The sequence below is a fragment of the Verruconis gallopava genome (assembly GCF_000836295.1).
Source record: "Verruconis gallopava strain CBS 43764 unplaced genomic scaffold supercont1.36, whole genome shotgun sequence".
Classification (NCBI taxonomy): Eukaryota; Fungi; Ascomycota; class Dothideomycetes; order Venturiales; family Sympoventuriaceae; genus Verruconis; species Verruconis gallopava.
The window spans coordinates 27,398-44,787 of NW_015622172.1; the positions used below are offsets into that span (position 1 = coordinate 27,398).

A 17,390-nucleotide genomic window follows, 5' to 3' on the forward strand; every position below is an offset into this window, starting at 1 on the left:
TTGAACGTCTGCAGCCATTTTGCTCCTACATGCTAAAAAGGTCAATATTGTGGACTTTACAGACGCATGACAACATGCTGCTGTTACTGAGTTTTTACCGCAACTGCAGTGGATTCCCTGCAGCCAAGACAATTCGAGGGATACACGACAGGGAATGATGGGGTGGCGCTTGTCACGGTGTCGCCGATCGGTGAACGAGTAGAGCGGGACTAAACTTGTCACCTGCATAAGCCTGACGGCCATGATCCATACTATATAAGGAAATAGAGGACATGTCTTTATTTCCTAATCCTGTCTCTCACGTCCTGGTTTTTCGCCCGTCTTGAAAAATGAACAATCGAGGCCGCAAACAACGAATTGACGACATCGGTGGTACAGACGATGAATACATTGATCGTCTAGAGAAGCGTATTCATCAACTTGAGCAGCAGAATCTCTATTTACTCCAACAACTTCACGCACGACATGTCTCATTGTCCGGTCACGTTGATAATGAGGCCATTGCTTCGACACAGCAAAGACAGGACCCGTCTATCCAGATCCGATTTATGGACCCCTCGAAACAGGGCGTGAACAAAAAAGTTTGCAACAATCGATCAAAGAGTTTTTGGGCTCGAATACCGAAAACCGAAGAGCAATGGAAAAAAAGACGAGAAGAAACCCATACCTTGACGTTGCCCCAGGTTGTGCGTACATTCTGCGTTCTTGCACGTATCAACTTCGCATTCACCCCCATCGAAATCAAGAGCAAACCATCGGGTAACGATTGCGTTGCGCAGACCCTGAACACCTATGCGAAACACGTGTTTGATTTAGAGCTCCGCACCGTCAACATGAGGCAGATTTATAATTACAGCATGTTCCTGTTCAACGGCCTGTGCATTCTTGCGTTAAAGCTCGGCATGTCTGAGGAAGAAGTAAATGAAAGTGCAAAGACTTTTTCGCAGGCGCGTCAGGGGAAATGCAGAGCAAAACCACAGTATTTTGAACAACTTCGTCGCGAGACGCTTCGCTGGATAAAGTGGGGAAACAACCTGGAGAAAAAGGGGTTCAGGCATCGAGCTTGGGAGTTGCTCTATCAAAGTATGCTTAACATAAATTCGGGTGCCAGGAAAGATATGCTGACTGCAATAGATATACCTTCAATCCATGATCTTGCCAAAATTTCGATTGCTGGAGAGGTCAAGACCTGTGAGCCACCGCCCGACGAGATACAGGCCCTTTTTCCGTTTAGTGTACCATTTATAATCGCATATATGATGGGTAAAAATTGCAGGTGAGGTTTCGGGGTATTCCTCATGACTGTGCTGACATGTTGTGTAGTCTTAGCCAGATTAATACTGCCTTTGAGACAAATTTCGAAAAAGACGAGTATGAGGAGAAGGTCAAGATTCTTACCCAAATGATGAGTACAGTATTCAATAGCAGAGAGGTCAACCCTTTACAATCTACTTGTCCTTCGCTGTCCTCGCCTACTCTCCCCATACTGCATTCATCCGTTGTTCTCGTTCTGCAAGATCCTCGGGCCACTTCCTTACGCAAATGCTCATTGACAGGAATATTTTTTGCCATCCTTGCGTCCGTATCGCAAATTGAGATACCACAACATTGCTTGCTTCAGCTTACACAGGATCAGATGCGTTGGTCGGAAAATGGCGAGATTGTGCGAAAACAGGCCATTCATGAGATACCATGTTTGGGAGATGAGGACAATAAATTAGCTATTCAAGACTTACTCTCTGTTGGCGCATTAATTCGACACGGTGGTGATGGAGATCAGACAGTTCTTCGCGCTGAGGATGCCCTCATTAGAGTCGCAGAGTCGGTGTTGAATGAAGAACAGCTTGAATGGTGGCGAAAACTCATCGCCTCATTTCTTTTCCATTCCTTTCCTCGCGGGAGTCGTTTGGCACGGATGTATGTTGAATCATGTTCGAAATTAGTAAATTGCTGACTTTCTCTTAGCTTTTCAGACATTGTACCAATTTATGGCCCTTTAATCTCGGCTGTCTCCAGTTTTTTCGAACCATGCGCTGAGCTTATTGCCGTCTTACTGGTCGCCTTCCCGTTCTTCTCAGACTCCTTCTCTCATCAGTGGAGTCAGTATATTCACTCATATCTTGCTCGAGCCGAGCCAAGCTATCTCAATTTCTGGGCAGCACGTATCGGCGCTCTTGGCTATAGTAGGACCGATGAGACACTCTATTACATCCAAACAATATTGCAAAGGGTCAAGCTATCTCCAAGGGCGAACGCACAATATGGACGATGCCTAGCAGCTATTACTACTAAAAACTTGCGCGAGTACGGTTCCGCCGACTTATCGATTTTGACACTGTGGAGTCCAGTGTGCCAGGACTCGCCATCTTCATTAGAGGATATTGCGCGCGCAGAAACCACACTTGTCAGATCCATGGCAGAACGATATCAGGGTTCGATTAGTCAATCGACTTTGTCAGCTCTGCTCTCAATAGACCCTAGCCGATACAACGGTAGTATCGCAAGAAAATTATTATACGAACAGTGCGATACCCTTATTTCACAGCAGAGCTTCGAAGCCGCAATGGTCAAAAGAAGGGAGATACCAACCCTCGCCGGTTATGTAAGAGAGGGCGAAATTCTCTTGCAGCAAGGCGACGTAATTACAGCACAATACATTTTTTCGAATGCCAAATACTCACTTGCAAGCACCTCACTATTATATATTTGGACTCTATTCAGTGAGGCTAGGTTGACACACTTGCATGGACAGTGGGACTGCGCCCTACAATTATGGGCTAACTTAGAGAGCTTTATTTTCCAGCAATGGTCGAAAGAGGGGTCATTGACTGCACTGATATTACTGTCACAGGCACATATTTTTCAAAATCAGTTAAAGCATGCTGAGTATGTTAATGCTCTTCAACGCTGTGGCCAACTCATCAATACATGTGGTATGTGCTTTTGGATGGTTGGAATGAAGGAATGGTATTCTTATTTGATTGGTCAAAATTCTGTCTTACAGGACGATCTAATTATAAGTTCTTCACCGCCTCTGTTTTTTAGCACAAATTAGTCAGCAGACGTTCATAAGTTAACTTAGCTTAAAGTAATGAAAAATCTCTTATGAGAACATACAACACCACTTCCTCCACGCAAAAGACACTACAAACATGTACAATCTGGAGGTAAGAGAAAGTTTAAAAAATATACAGAACATATTTAACCGAGCTGTAGTCAGCTATGAATATTTTAAATCGTTTGCCCTTCAAACAGTCTAAGCTTTCGGCCGCGAGGGCAATATCACCTAAAGAGCGAACCTCGCTCTGGCTCGATGCTCTTGGCATCTCGGTAAGACTAACTTAAACTCCTGGATTAAATTTCTTATATGAATTAGGGTTGTTTGCATAGCACCAAGTACATACATGTTGCAGGCACAAAAGGTAAGGGGACGACTTGTCTCTTTACCGAAAGCATTCTCCGAGCTTACGCGGATTCCATCAACCGCCCACTGAAGATTTTGTGTACGACTTCTCCACATATTTCTAATATTACTGAGCGTATCCGAATAAACTCTGAGCCTGTCTCAACTGCTTGCTTTAGCATGTACACGCAGAGGTTGTGGGCGGAAATGCAGAAACATCTTGATACTACAAGTCATCCACCCTTGCCCGGATACCCAGGATTTCTCACCTTGTTAAGTTTCTATATTATATGGCATGAGAAAGTCGATATCGCAGTGATAGAGACAGGCATTGGCGGGGAAACGGACTCTACAAATGTGATTCCACGTCCTTGCGCTGTCGGTGTGACTACACTTGACTTCGACCATGTTGAAATTCTTGGCAATACTATTAGCAGTATTGCCTGGCACAAAAGCGGTATTTTCAAACCAGGCTCGCGAGCTTTCTCTGTTCCCCAGCAGCCTGAAGCTGAGTTGGTATTGCACGAAAGGAGCCATGAAAGGGCTTGTGAGCTGACAATTGTGTCCGAAGCCACCCCAAAAGAGCTTGGTGTTTCTGTGTATCCCAATATGTCCTACCAAAGGCTTAACGCGTCGCTAGCCATTCATTTGGCATTATCAGTAATTAAACTTGAAGACCCGGACTTTACAATGACTAAACAAATCGCCCAGGCTGTCAGAAATGCAAAACTTATCGGAAGAAATGAGGTTCTTGGCACGGCTAAGAATATATGGCTTATTAATATTGCTCATAATGAGTTAAGTATTAGGGAAGCAAGTGAATGGCTGAAGAATACACTCCTTCAACCTAGGTACGCCTCTTACCTATTCAAATGATTCCCTCTAAGTTCATTCCAGGCATGAAGGAGCGCCAGTCGTGTTGATATTCGGGCATCATTCTCGCCGAGACTCAAGACGAATGTTGCGAATAATTTATGAGTCATTATTTGAGGATCGCTCTCGCACTCCTGCCGCCATTGTACTCTGCACGGATGCAAGTGGGCTGGATGATACAAAACCTGGTAGGTTTATAATATAAAGCTTTTATCTAATTATGGTACTAATTGTGCCGATAGATCTCATTGATTATCGTCGAGACCTTGAGGCCGAGAATAAATCAATGTTAGATCATGCTGCTTTTTTTAGGGATCTGGGATTTGAAAAATTGTTACATGCATTTATAACAGTGCGAAATGCTATAGACTTTGTTGAGGGTACTTTTCAAGAAGCCAGGGTGCTGGTATTGGGAAGTGTCTATCTTGTTGGAGCAGCGAGATACATTATTCTGGCAAAAGAGCATCTGAACGGTTGTACTTTAGGTTCAAACTAGAAGGTCGTTTTATAGTTTGATGAAGGATTAGTTTGCTAAGTAATACTGATATTTTGGGTAGAAAACTTTCAGCCGCGACAGTTCTGATTTGGAATATTCATGGGGGAAGGGTGATAGATAATTTCTAAGTGTCTTCTGCATATCCCTAAGTTCTGGAAGCTTTGCAAAGGCTTCGATCTGGACGAACAATGTTTGTTGTGGCTTATAGGCTCTCCACTATCATTAATTCAACTTTGATTTTATTTATAAAGGATGGCCAAATCGTTGAAAGAGGCACACATGCGGAGTTGGTTGAAAGGAAGGGGAAGCCCTACAATCTTTGGGAATATCAGCATAGGTGGGGGGGAACCAATAACCAAATGCCCTGCCTTGTTGGAATGTCATTGCTGAAAATTAGGTTTTGAAAGGTCATCGGAAAGCATGACGCTATGCTTGTAATAGAAGGAAACTATCTACGTTCGTCATAAGCCAAAGTGGCAAGAGGAGGAAGAGGAGGGAGACCAGAAATGGGCATCTCGCAGAAATGACCCTGTATGCCTTGGGCAGATACGTGTTTTCCTTCCACCATTGTCTTGGCCATCGTGGTCGTAGTAGGCGCGAAGGGAAGTGCTCAACTACAAACGGCGGCGCTTGAATATGGAGTTTGATCTCTTGTTCAGGTAGTTGGGAGATTTATGACACGGCGTTTCAAAAGCGCTTCAGTGCTGACGACTGAGAAGAGACTGAAGAGTATTGCATTACAGTTTTCCATAGAGGACGACATCGACAAAATGTACGAATACTGGAGGAAATATATCCATATCTTATGACTCATACTTTATCCTTCTTTAAATATTCCTTTCCGCTAACCTTAAAGCTCCAGAAGTACACAAGGTCAATCTGTGCCACACAATTCGACCAGGACAGGGGCATCCAGACGATGAGACCTCAGCGTTTGGGCGTCGACCGTTTCAAATCTGTACTTCCATTGCAAGTCACGTCTGAACAAAATATCGGTTAGGTGAAGAGAAACAGTGGTGCTGACTTCACGGATGAAGTCGCCTCGTAACTCAGTCAAGATATCAAGAAATCCATCAAAGACAGAGGCGTGCAACCGTTCGATACTAAAAGGGGTAAGTCTTTGTACGCAGCAAACTAAGTGAGAAACATACTCGGAGTTCTGAATCCCGCACTCCCTACCTGTGGGTATGAGGGCCAATATACCAAGGGGAAACGCTTGCTGCAAAGCATGCCAATTCCTTCCAGCAACAAGCATATGCTTAAGTGAGCTGTGCCTCTTACCATACTCGGTACCAGCCGCATCCCGGATACGCGCAGGCTTGTCCAGATGCGGGTATGCCTCAGCCATAAGGTCAGCCAGGGCAAGTGAAGAAGAGTTCTGGTATGTGCGTAATCCCTTCATCCTCGGTAGCTTAGACTTTTTCGCCCGGCGTTGAGGCTTCTCCGATTCATGTTGCCTCTCCCGTTCTGTTCGATGCTCAAGTAAGCGGACGAGATGGAATCGCCGAAGGATAGAGTGAACCGTAGCAGCGGTATCCAGTGCGTTGAGGGCGTTGATAGTCTGCGCAGCGGTGTCGGTCTTCTGGAGTATGACGACCTCACCCTCCGTTCTGATAAGTGTACACACATCCTTGAGTTGATCGAATGCTTGAGGGCTGGCAATCGCATAGAAAAGGCGGACAAGAATTCGCACTGCGTCTTCATCCACACCAGAGGATCGATCCAGAAACTGCTGATATATGTCCTGTGGGTTAATGATGTCCTGGTCGACATCCTCCATCTCCTTAAGTAAAGTAAGTCTTTGCGTCTTAGGGCTATCTTCAGTTTTAGTCCGCTTTTGATGGACCTTTCTTTTGTCCTTTGATGCTCTCCTCTTATTGAGCTCTTGGGGGGTCTGAACTTGTTCTAGAGGGTGGCGGGCCCTCAAAGATCGTCGCACACTTGGTTCAGAGCACGAACCGATGCTTTCAACTCCATCCTCTACTGAGCGCTGATACTCGTCAAAAGCTTCTGTTACTTCGCGTTGTTCGAAATATTGGTTTTCTGAAGACGGTCGATCATAAGAAATTGTCTGGGCCCTTTCATCGTGATCTATTTGGAATTCATAAAAGGTGGGAGACGGCTCGCGGGAGGGACCCAGCGTCTCGTTTTGGTGTGTATCGTTAATATCAGCAATATTAACAGTGCGGTGCCTTTCATAATCTGCACTAGCCCCGCATACTGGGAGCTTGCAATCATTGCTCTCCATTGTGGCGACAGAAGCATGGAAGTCTGGTGCTATCTCAGTTGAGAGTACTGTGGCTTGCGGAATGTGTGAGATGTCTTTAGTTGTGCAATATTCGACGCTATCCGTCGCGATCGCCAGGCTATACGGCAGTTGGCTAAGGTCATCTCTCAAGGGTAATCGAGTATTCGCTGGGATACTCTGGCATGTGGCTTGCCATGTGCCGGCATCTTCTTCAATAATCTCTGTCTCTAGGTGAGCATCTATCTCAACAGGAATGGAACTTGGTTTGCCGCATTCTTCATCTACATCGGTAGCAGAATCCCCATGGATAGGCTCAGAGCACATGTCGTTCGATTCAGCATGTGCTCTGGTCACAGTATGATCTGTTTCAGCAGGTAAAAAACTTTTGCCACGCGAGATAGAACCAGATGAGATGTCCATGATATTTCTTTCCCTTTCATGATGCGCAACCTCAGGGCCCAAATTATTAGACACGAAATTCTTCCCGCGTTGAGCCGACACATCGTCAATTGCTTTTACCTGAGATTTAGAAAGAATTTGTTGTTCGTCCTGGGTACAAGCGTTATATGTCCATTCGGAATATATATTTCTCGACAGCCAGAGGAGTCCGTCGCATATACTTTCTTTTTGATCCTTCTCATCAGCGAGCAGCTTCCACACCTCGCCTTTGATATCTGCCCAAAGGCGATGGAAAGTCTAGAATGTCAGTCAAAAAATCGACTACATGTACGGCTACCTCACATTGTTTATTTTATCAGCCATTCCGTGCTAGAGTAGGTCAAAGAACGCTAGAGCAAGGAATTGCTCTTTGATAAGGGCGAGCCCAGTGTGCTCGCAAAACTCCGACCTATTTTTAGTAATGACTCAGCCCTACATTCGCGCCGTCTTGAAACGACAAGATGAGGCTGAGCATGGCTTCTTTTCATCTGGTTCACAGCAAGGATCTAAATTTGTGCATCGGAACAAGACAGTCGTTATCGAACCATATATGCGTGCCAGTGACCGCAACAAATTCTAATCTCCGCCACACATCCATCAGTATTGACTTGGCACCTACAAAGCTAATCATACACCTTAGCATGTTGCACCGCCTAATTGAATACCTTGGCTCGGCAAAAGCGGTCTCCAAGCGCATTTGGCAACGAAGATACAGCGTGGTGCAGCAAGCGTCGCCGCGTGTCTCTAGGTGGCTTCAACCTTCGTTGCTTCTCTGTATTCTATGTGTGGACGCAATGAGCCATTACCGCCCAGCCTACAAGACTTGGCGAACTTGCTTCTGAAGCCTCAAACTGAAATACCAAGTGCAGTCACGATTGCACAGATAGCAAATAAGGCGGCCAAATTGAATGAAGCTAACCGTAAGACAATCTTAAGATAATTCCTGCTGTCCAGGACTAGGATACAATCTGATGACTGTGAGCGGCCTATAGTAACTGGATTCCAGCTATCTAGTCCAGGTGCTATCTACAACCAAGATGAGGAGAGAGAAGGAAGGAAAAAGACTCAATCCTATGAGTCTTAAGGTTCTTTAAGCACTAGTCCGCATTAGAGCTAACGCCCCCTTGTAGTGCATAGTGGCGCAGCCCTAGTGTAGGCATAGCCTGTTACAATGACGACTAGGGGTCAACTGAGCTAATTGATGTATTGGAGGATAGGGCGCCATGTTATTACTGGGACCCAATTCTTTCGTGAGAGGACCATCATACCATCGCTTGAAATTCGAGAATACGCTTATGGCGGCGGATCTGCTTATCTTTTAATGCAAACTCCAAATTATATGACTTCGCTTTTCAAGAGTTCGCCATTGTTATTTTACTGTGATAAGGCATTGATGGTCTTTACTTTTAATGCCATATAAGCTCGAAATCTCACGCACAAGTATTTTGAAGCTCTCTGGCCTATCTTAAGCATATTTATAAAGCAAAACTTCTGGAGGAAAATGCAAGGAGTTCTAACTAAGCCATAGGTATTTCGACTTAACTAAAGAAAACTTCCAATAACGAGAAACCTGAATTGTATCGAGACCCAAGTGTCCCATGAGGGAGGTTGCCAACCGACATGAAAATTTCCTAGGCTATTTCGAGGTATCCCATTGGATGACCCCACTTTTGTATTTGACCCACTGATTTGCACTTTTGCTTAAAGTAATTACTGTGGTCCGTCCTATAGCTATCTAAAATACCAATATCAGGCTTAGTGGGGTCATTCTCAGGCTGAGTTGAGTTTTCGCGTAAAGCATGTTGTTCAAGAGAGATAAATATGGGATCGGCATCCATTCGGTTGATTGGGGAGCGTTTAATGGGGGCAATCCAAGGACGTATGTGAGGTAGGTCTCTACCAGTAAGAGAACGTCTGGCTTGCAGTCTCTTATATGGCCTTTTATGTGGATCATCTCCGCCTGCGGTTGGATCATCCACATTTTGTCTCTGTAGAGGCGATCTTTTAATGGTGTGTTCAGAACCTTCCGCTGTTTTATTCGCTTCAAACAGAAGCGATTCACACTCAAACTTGTGCTTTCCATTTGGTCTTACTCGTAAAGACCGTTTTTTATCTAACCATCTAGTTTCATCTAGATGTCTCGAATCGCACTCAGCATAGTTGGAAGATGGTAGTAGTGAATGGCCCCTTAAATTAGGATGCGGTAAGGCGGATGTGATGACGATCAGTGCTAAAGCCTTGAAGATATTACAGAAAAGCATTGTATGAGGTGCATACAAGATTAGATGCTAAAGTCTCTCTACATTTATAGATGGTCCAGTATGGCCAGAAAATGAAAAAGCAACTTTTAGGATTTTGGTACTTTCACCAGCTGCGTATTGGTCAAAGCTTTCTAGTTCTAAGCCACCACAAACCAGGTACTTTTTGGTCTTATTGGCTTACTTTCTGGTTATCTTATATTATCTTCACGAATTAGTATACTTGAATAGTGATTAATAAGATTTTTATATATGTAAGTTACTAAATGGCGGCGATAGGACCGTTCCCAGGGATTTGGTTAGCATTAGCTCACCCTGTTTTTTGTTTGCCTTATACTGCGGCGTAAATGGGTATGGGACCTGTTTTGTTATGGGCAGGGAGAGATAACTATGCTAAATATTCTCAATTCAAAGAAAATCCCTTTAATTTATATTGATTGCTAAAAATTATCAACCTGAACAGTAACCCCATCAGTCCTTCTGTTTTGTTGATGTGTATTTCTTTTCGCCTCTCGCGCGGCTAGACTAGTATGAAATCTGGTGGCATTTCAACACGTTCCCAAATCCAACGATTGCTCCGACGAGAATATACCACTCCATCCTGACCCATCTCCAACCTTTCGACGAGCGATCTTGCAATTCTATGAAACATTCCACAAGCGCTTGGATTAAATTTGTTGCAAGAATGACAGAATTTAAGATGACTTTCAAAAGCACACATCACGAACATCTCTGTGTTGCTTGGTTCACGCGATACGATAGATTCTCACCATACCTTTACGATTGGATGAGATGCGAGCGAGATAACGGCATGTGTTGTGTCTGTCGGAGAAGGCAGCTGGATTTGCTTTTGACCCGCCGATTCCTGCAGATTGATCCACTTGCCAACGTCATACGGCTAAGTTTTTGGTTTAGTTACCTCGCTTTCCAGTTAAAAGGGAATGGCGCCGCATTATAATATGCAGCTGAAGCCGAGGCGAGCATATTCAGCGACGGCGATCCCGGATCCCCGTCAGGAGAGACGGCAACATTGAAGCCAATCTGGTCACCTGCAGCTCTAGTGGCGAAGCAGCTAACATGTACAAGGCGACCGATGAGAGGCCATACAGAGCATATCGTCCGCGCCAGTAGTTTCAGGAGACGTGGGATCCGTGTCGACCAGACACTGCCTTGCGGACTCTGACCGGCTGGCTGACGAGGTGTGAAGCTGTGCACTTCAGAAGTTGTAATTGCGTGGCGAAGCAATCGCAGACAAAGTCAGGGACTCGGTTGAGAACTGAATCCGTCAGGTATGCGAGCGGCTATGATCTGAACGAGGCCGTGAGAAGGCGGCAGTTATATGAACTGCGCGATTCGGCGAGTCAATAAAGAACAGGCAGAACTACCATCCTTCAAAGCCCTCTCTGTTGTATAGACCGGACTAGTAAGCCAGGGGAGCTCCAATACGTAAAGCGAGACGCGCTAGGCGGGTGCAAGTGGTGTGATTAGGCTCCCGGTTACAGCTCCCGATGGAAGGGCAGTAGTACCTTTGTCATGGCGTGGTGTTATTGGTTAGAAGGTGTTTAGCGTAATGCCACACTGTCATGATCATCATTAGCTCACCCCACGGATTCATGCAAGCAAGCATGTTGTAATACATAGTCGTCTATGGAGTCAGCAGCGCGAATACTATGAAACGCGTGGCCCATGCCCGGTCACAGGCAAGCGTTAGGCTGCGATGCGAAGCCATTTTCATACTGAGAGTATGAATGAAGGTTCATTGTATCAAACTGCGAAAAGTCTGAAATATGGTGAGGCATGTAATGCGGTGCGAGGGTAGATCTCGTGCAAAGCCGTGTGGTTACGAGCTAGAGAGAAGGATTGATCTCAGGCGCGTGGGTTGCACCCCTGCAATGCTTGGCGTTCGTGTGGCACTTTCGCGCTAGATGACTCCACCGAAACTGAACAACAAATATAAGCGCATCAATATCCCGACATTGACTGACATGGCTACCCGCTCAAGATATCTAGCCGACCACAAGAAACGACCTGTTCTGATGCCAAATGATGAGGGTACGTAGCCATACCTTATCCCGCTGAACTCGCTCTAACGTCTCAAAGCGCGTCTAGGGAACGGCAAACCTCCCACCCGACCGCGAAGTTTCCGTATTGCAAAAAGGGCGGCAATTAATAAAGTGGCTATATATCGGACGGGAAATAAACAACAAGAAGCTGCCGCCGAGCGGAGCTCGTTGCGAGAGAGCTTACACACCCAAACGACGAATCCTGTTCAGAAAGCGGCGACGCGAAAGCGACCTGTAGAACCCGATGTTGAACAAGGGACGGAACACAGACGAAAGCGATACCGAAAATCTGACCGTCAACTATTAGCTCAGCAACTAAATAAGAAGAGACAGCGAGATACCTTAGATCCCATCCACAACAAGCTAGTGGCAGCTCCTCGAAAGCGAGTACAAAGATTCTCCGAAGATACAACCGTCGACACTATACCTAATAACGAGGCGGCAAACCAAATTGGCGAAGAAGAATCGGATCCCATCAACTATTGGACGAAGACACACAAGTGGCCCAAGAGATTTGCTGAACAGAGCAACAACGACATGAATCATCTACTTGCTAGACGAAAGTCCTCAAACTCCCTTCGTCAAAAACAATCAGCACCGGCATCTTTCGAGCCTCTATCTGTTACACCAAGCTCTGCCGCGCCGAGTTCAACCACGCCAAGTGATCAGAAGCCGAGAGAAGCGAAAAGCGCTCCTTACCAAGATGCGCGATATGAGGTCCTACTTGCGACAAGAGGCAGCTTTATGGAAGAATCCGAACTGGGAATCACAAAGCAAAGCAGAGAAGCATACCTGAAATTGCTCGACACCAAGCAGACAGTACCAAGTGACTCGTTCCATGACGACGTAATCAAGCGAACCTGTCAAAACATACACAATCGGAATGAGGCCAGAGTTATACAAGATATTACTCGATTAATCGCCCCTTCTGCGGAAACTCTTACGATTTTTGGCTCCAAACATCTCAGCATTCTGATCGAGAGTGTCAACGAAGGCTGGAACAACTCAATGCCCCTCGAAGACACACGAGTCCAGCTTAAGTCCTCAATGGGATTTAAGCGTCCCCAGCCTGACTATTCGGTGGGATTCAAACGCGAGGCATTCACGACAACTCAGCTTGAAAAGCTTGCTCCCTTTATTGGTGACTTCATCGCCGGTGACCAATCCTTTGTCATGGCTACGTACTACATGTACTTCCCTTTCCTCACGTGTGAGGTTAAGTGCGGTGCTGCAGCGCTCGATATTGCAGACCGACAGAATGCTTATAGCATGACTCTTGCAGTAAGAGCTGCTGTAAATCTCTTCAGATTGGTCGGTCGTGAAATGGAGCTTCACCGTGAAATCTTGGCTTTTTCAATCTCACATGATCACACCTCGGTGAGAATCTATGGACACTATCCGGTTATTGAGGGAAAGGATACCAAGTATTATCGCCATCCTATCCACAGGTTCGATTTCACAGCACTGGATGGGAAGGAGAAATGGACGGCTTACAAATTCACCAAGAACGTCTACGATATATGGATGCCGAGCCATTTTGAACGGCTATGTTCGGCAATAGACAAGATACCGGCGGACCTAGATTTTAGTGTTCCACAACTTTCTCAAAGTTTTGAGCTTTCACAAAACCTCGAGCGCCATCGCCTCTCAGAATGGAGTCAACCCAAATCTCAATCAGCAGACCACAGCCAGCAAAGTACTGGCGATGCGCAGGATGCAACCCCAGATACCTCTTTTACCGACCGAGGCGCGCCAAAAGGGCCAAGGAAAAGGCCTGCTGTGGAAGAGCAGTGCCGATAATTGGTTTTACGATTCATTGTTCAGATATTCAATTGACTCAATTTACACCATGCTCCGCTTGCCATAAGCTCACAACCTGAGATTGACATTTCTTATCGCTCCCGTGACTTCCGACATTGTTTCTGCAGTGTTTCGGTAGTGCGCCATATCCGTCCCCAGAAGCAAGGCGACCTGCTCCAGTCTCAACGTAGATACCGACCATTGCGTCAAACTTGGGGAAGGTAGAGTGAGCCCGATAAATTTAAAATAAGGTTGCGAAACTTGGTGTGAGACTGCGAAAGTTGGGTGGGAATGGGAAAGTTGGGACTAAACGGCTGCGTGTTTTAGCGGGCCTTATTTCAAACCCTATTTCTTCGAGCTTGCTAGAGTTTTGACATAGCGACAACGAAACAACGCGCTCATTTAGATCACCCTTAAGGCGACGTGTTGTTTACTTCTTACCGCAATTTCTCTGACTCTTTGCAGCTAGCAGCCTCTGGCAAACCGACGTCAGCCACCGTGGTCAATGTGAGAGTCTCCAACGACCAGCTGGCCTGACTCCTGATTGTAGAACGCTGACATCCTTCCACACCATCGTCGAACCTTCCACACCAGCGTCGAACCTTCCACCGTCCTTTGCATAGCGTGCTACTAGCGCCTAAACTAGCTACACACAAATCTAGTGCTAGAGTAGGCAATACTACGCAGCTTCATAGCCCCGCTGTCAAGATGGGATCCATTAATGACCCGAAGCGAGTTGTTCTTCGTTTTCACGTTCAACACGAGCTTGATGAAGCGGCCATAAATCGACGATTCTTCGCGCTGTATGGCCCCGAACCCTCGAATAGCGATTTCTACTCTCACTTGATAGCTCCAAATGAATCTTCTCAGATGCATATCGTTTTGGATTTCAATTGTAAACTACACCCAAACATCGACCACAGCAAGATAGCATACGAAGTCTTCAAAGTGAAAAAGAAAGATGATTTGTATGTAGCCCTAACTCTCGCAGAAGTTCCAACTAATCAATATGTTAGTGAATTCGAAAAGCTTAACGATGCTGCATGCCAATATGCTCGCATACGCTGCGAGAGGATTAAATGGGGCACCGACCGAGCTTAATCTGAGGAATTAGTTGGTGAACGTTTATCACAAATAGGGCATTCTCCCTGCACGTTCGTATCCTGAGCGTCAAGGGACAAAGGCAAGTCCCTCAGCTGTCCACTTGCAGGCATACAGAGTTGTTGGTTTCGCCGAGCTCGCGCTGCTGCACATCGCAGGTACTCACCCCTTACTTGGTGTTGAGGGTTGCGGCGACAATTGGCATACGTTGTCACCTGGATATCTGCATAGATTCAAGTAGGTTAGAATCAAGAAATATTTCGTTTAGCGACGCTGTGAGGGAAGGAAGCCGAAGGGAGGGGCGCTGCGGGGTCCGGGCGCTGACATGTTATTCGAGTGTTGGACTCCGCCACAAGTAGCTCGCAGTTGACCTAGTAGCTATCTTCGATATTCTGAGTTGCAAGTATATCAAGGACAGTGGATGCAGAAACTGCACGTTCGGGAAGACCACGAGGTTCTGACCCGCGGTGGGTTGGCGCCTCTGGAGACTTTCCGGTGCTAAGGCACAGCTGAGAGTGGGAGGTCGATACGCTTCCGCAGGTCCGCCTACAGCTCATCTGCATCCCCCATATCGTGACTGCGAACTTCAGCGACACTTTACTGTACAAGCTTCCTGCAACAATTCTTTCGCAGTTTGACTAAGATCCATTCCCGGTCATAAATACCGCTAATAGCAACAACCTCTTGCTCGAGCGGACCGCACAAGTGCGCCACCAGCAGACAAGCCTTTGCTTTTATAGCACATTCTGCTTAGGCTATGGATAAGCGCACCTCAAGTGTTGCCTGCTCGATGTATGCAATAGTCTTCTCGGCAACGCGCGTGGCGCTTTGAGAGTATTCTGCCCAAAAGAGATTGGTCGAACCCAATGCTGGTCATTCGAATTCTAGCGGGCCTTCATATTTGCCTAGCATCTCTTCTATGCCAATACTCCACGAAAACAATTACTTCTCCGTCAAAAGTCTTCGAAAATACACAGTAGGAGCAGGAGCAGGCGGGATTGTTATAGTCAAGGACGCGTCGTCTATTTAATCTACGATCTACTCTCTCGTCAATCTGGGACGTCTTTATCATTTCAACCAGGCAAAAGAGGAAAGATATCATCCGAAATCGGATGAACACTAGCTGTCGTAGTCTCTGGTCGTCATAAGCTCATAGAGACATGTTGGAGGGTGTGTAGTGATTGGCATTAGTATCCTTACCTTGTTCCCATACACCACGTGTTCCTAAGTGATTCTCCAGCATCTAACCTCCTGTATAGATTTGACATCACGTGGTCTTACGGCAAGGCCATTAATGAGTCCCTATTCCCTAGCCACATCAGCAACGACCCAGCCACAGCAACCACCGAAATTTGGCACTTTGAGCGATCTGCCGCACAATAACATTACCTTGACCTGCGCAACTATGAATGCTCATAGTAAACTATCTAATGATAATGTTGAATCCTTACTACCAGAGCCCGCCGATATCCAGGCTGACAATGGAGCTAGACATCTGCATAAGAGCTTGGAAAGCGCTCCACTCCTGAACGAAAGTGGTGATGAAGGCGGTTCTAACGTGTACACAGAGTAAGCTAGTTAAATCACCCTCCATTTGTCTCATAATCCGCTCACCATGCAGCTATCTTATTTCCCGCATCGTCGCAGTGCAAACAGCCTAGGACAAAGTGTATCACGTGCACTCCTCCCTTCTTTGCCAAAATTCTCGCAGATTTGAAAAAGCTTTAACAGTGCGAATTGTGGAGGCGAGCAACTTCGTGATTAAGTTTGACGACGAGGTTGCTAAGCAAGTCATGCACTTCTTAGAATTTCTGTACATTCCAGGTTGGAAACCTCCAAAGGATATTATTCTGCTTGCGCGACTCTATGCGATGGGGGAACGCTTCTCAGCTGCGCGATTCCAAAAAGTCATTCTGGACCAGTTTGGAGCCTTCTTAAAGGAATGGGCGCCGCGTCATATCAGGATCGGAGATATATGCGCTCTGCTCGAGATCGCATGCAATGACATAATGGAACATCCTTACCTGAACGACGACCCGATACGCAAGTACGTTTTTTGGTTGGCAGCGGCTCGACTGAGTGAACTACATAAATCCAATGACTTTCAGTGGCTGCTCTGCGACAACGATGAATTAGCGAAAGAACTGTGTCTCATGCCGTCATATTAACCGTGTTCGGCAAGCGGAGGTAAAGCATGAGGAAAGCAACCGTTCGTGCAGTGGACGATATAAGTTAAGGTAGGCTCCCAAATTGTAACCCCAGACTCACTCAATCGTGGCACTAATGCCACCTTGTGATGGCTGTGTGCGGGCATCTTTCGCAGGACCCTGTCCTTTACTCCACTATATGTCTGTCGCCGAATCCTTCCTCGAATTCATAGTAGGTGATTTGTGCGCATTACGCCGTGACGTCCCGGCCCAAACCTTGGCATGCGACGGTGGCAGGACGACAGACCACTCAATCGCTGCATCGCGCAGCATAGTGGAACGGCACAGCGGCAGGTCTTCGTCGAGTGATAGGCCTGGCGCGCTGCATGCCCGCTCTCCCCCGAGTCGGCGTAGAACGAGGAAGAAAGGAGGAGAACACAGTGGGCGGTCTATAAAAGGGGGGGGACCCCTCCCGTCGCTCCCTCTCTTCTTCCCTCTCAACATTTCCTCCCTTAAAGCTTGTCGCCTGTCACGTTGCTACTTTACCGAACTGCACTGTTTAT

The 17,390-nt window shown here is 46.4% G+C and overlaps 5 protein-coding genes across 5 annotated transcripts; 4 read left to right on the plus strand and 1 right to left on the minus strand.

The window, feature by feature from the left end:
* Positions 1-329: 329 nt before the first annotated feature.
* Positions 330-4,772, plus strand: PV09_08049 (uncharacterized protein; the record flags this gene model as incomplete). Its single annotated transcript, XM_016361899.1, has 8 exons — positions 330-1,083; positions 1,135-1,276; positions 1,324-1,917; positions 1,966-2,602; positions 3,217-3,330; positions 3,377-4,254; positions 4,301-4,464; positions 4,519-4,772. The coding sequence occupies 8 exons, from the start codon at positions 330-332 to the stop codon at positions 4,770-4,772; spliced, it is 3,537 nt and encodes a 1,178-aa protein (XP_016210205.1).
* Positions 4,773-5,646: 874 nt separating this feature from the next.
* PV09_08050 (uncharacterized protein) lies at positions 5,647-7,588 on the minus strand (the record flags this gene model as incomplete). Its single annotated transcript, XM_016361900.1, has 2 exons — positions 5,924-7,588; positions 5,647-5,875 (listed from the first exon to the last, which is right to left on the minus strand). The coding sequence occupies exons 1-2, from the start codon at positions 7,438-7,440 to the stop codon at positions 5,647-5,649; spliced, it is 1,746 nt and encodes a 581-aa protein (XP_016210206.1). The 5' UTR covers positions 7,441-7,588.
* Positions 7,589-11,641: 4,053 nt separating this feature from the next.
* PV09_08051 (uncharacterized protein) lies at positions 11,642-13,650 on the plus strand (the record flags this gene model as incomplete). The annotated part of the gene is made up of 2 exons (XM_016361901.1): positions 11,642-11,768; positions 11,817-13,650. 2 exons carry the CDS (start codon positions 11,642-11,644, stop codon positions 13,577-13,579), a joined length of 1,890 nt encoding a protein of 629 aa, XP_016210207.1. The 3' UTR covers positions 13,580-13,650.
* Positions 13,651-14,138: 488 nt separating this feature from the next.
* PV09_08052 (uncharacterized protein) lies at positions 14,139-15,044 on the plus strand. Its single transcript, XM_016361902.1, has 2 exons — positions 14,139-14,547; positions 14,596-15,044. The coding sequence occupies exons 1-2, from the start codon at positions 14,288-14,290 to the stop codon at positions 14,678-14,680; spliced, it is 345 nt and encodes a 114-aa protein (XP_016210208.1). The 5' UTR covers positions 14,139-14,287; the 3' UTR covers positions 14,681-15,044.
* Positions 15,045-16,085: 1,041 nt separating this feature from the next.
* PV09_08053 (uncharacterized protein) lies at positions 16,086-16,848 on the plus strand (the record flags this gene model as incomplete). The annotated part of the gene is made up of 2 exons (XM_016361903.1): positions 16,086-16,249; positions 16,392-16,848. The coding sequence occupies 2 exons, from the start codon at positions 16,086-16,088 to the stop codon at positions 16,846-16,848; spliced, it is 621 nt and encodes a 206-aa protein (XP_016210209.1).
* Positions 16,849-17,390: the final 542 nt, after the last annotated feature.

Coding starts and splice junctions, on each gene's coding strand:
- PV09_08052 (XM_016361902.1), top strand. CDS start 14,288: ATGGGATCCATTAATGACCCGAAGCGAGTTGTTCTTCGTTTTCACGTT. Junction 14,548..14,595: donor GTGAAAAAGAAAGATGATTT/GTATGTAGCCCT, acceptor TCAATATGTTAG/TGAATTCGAAAAGCTTAACG.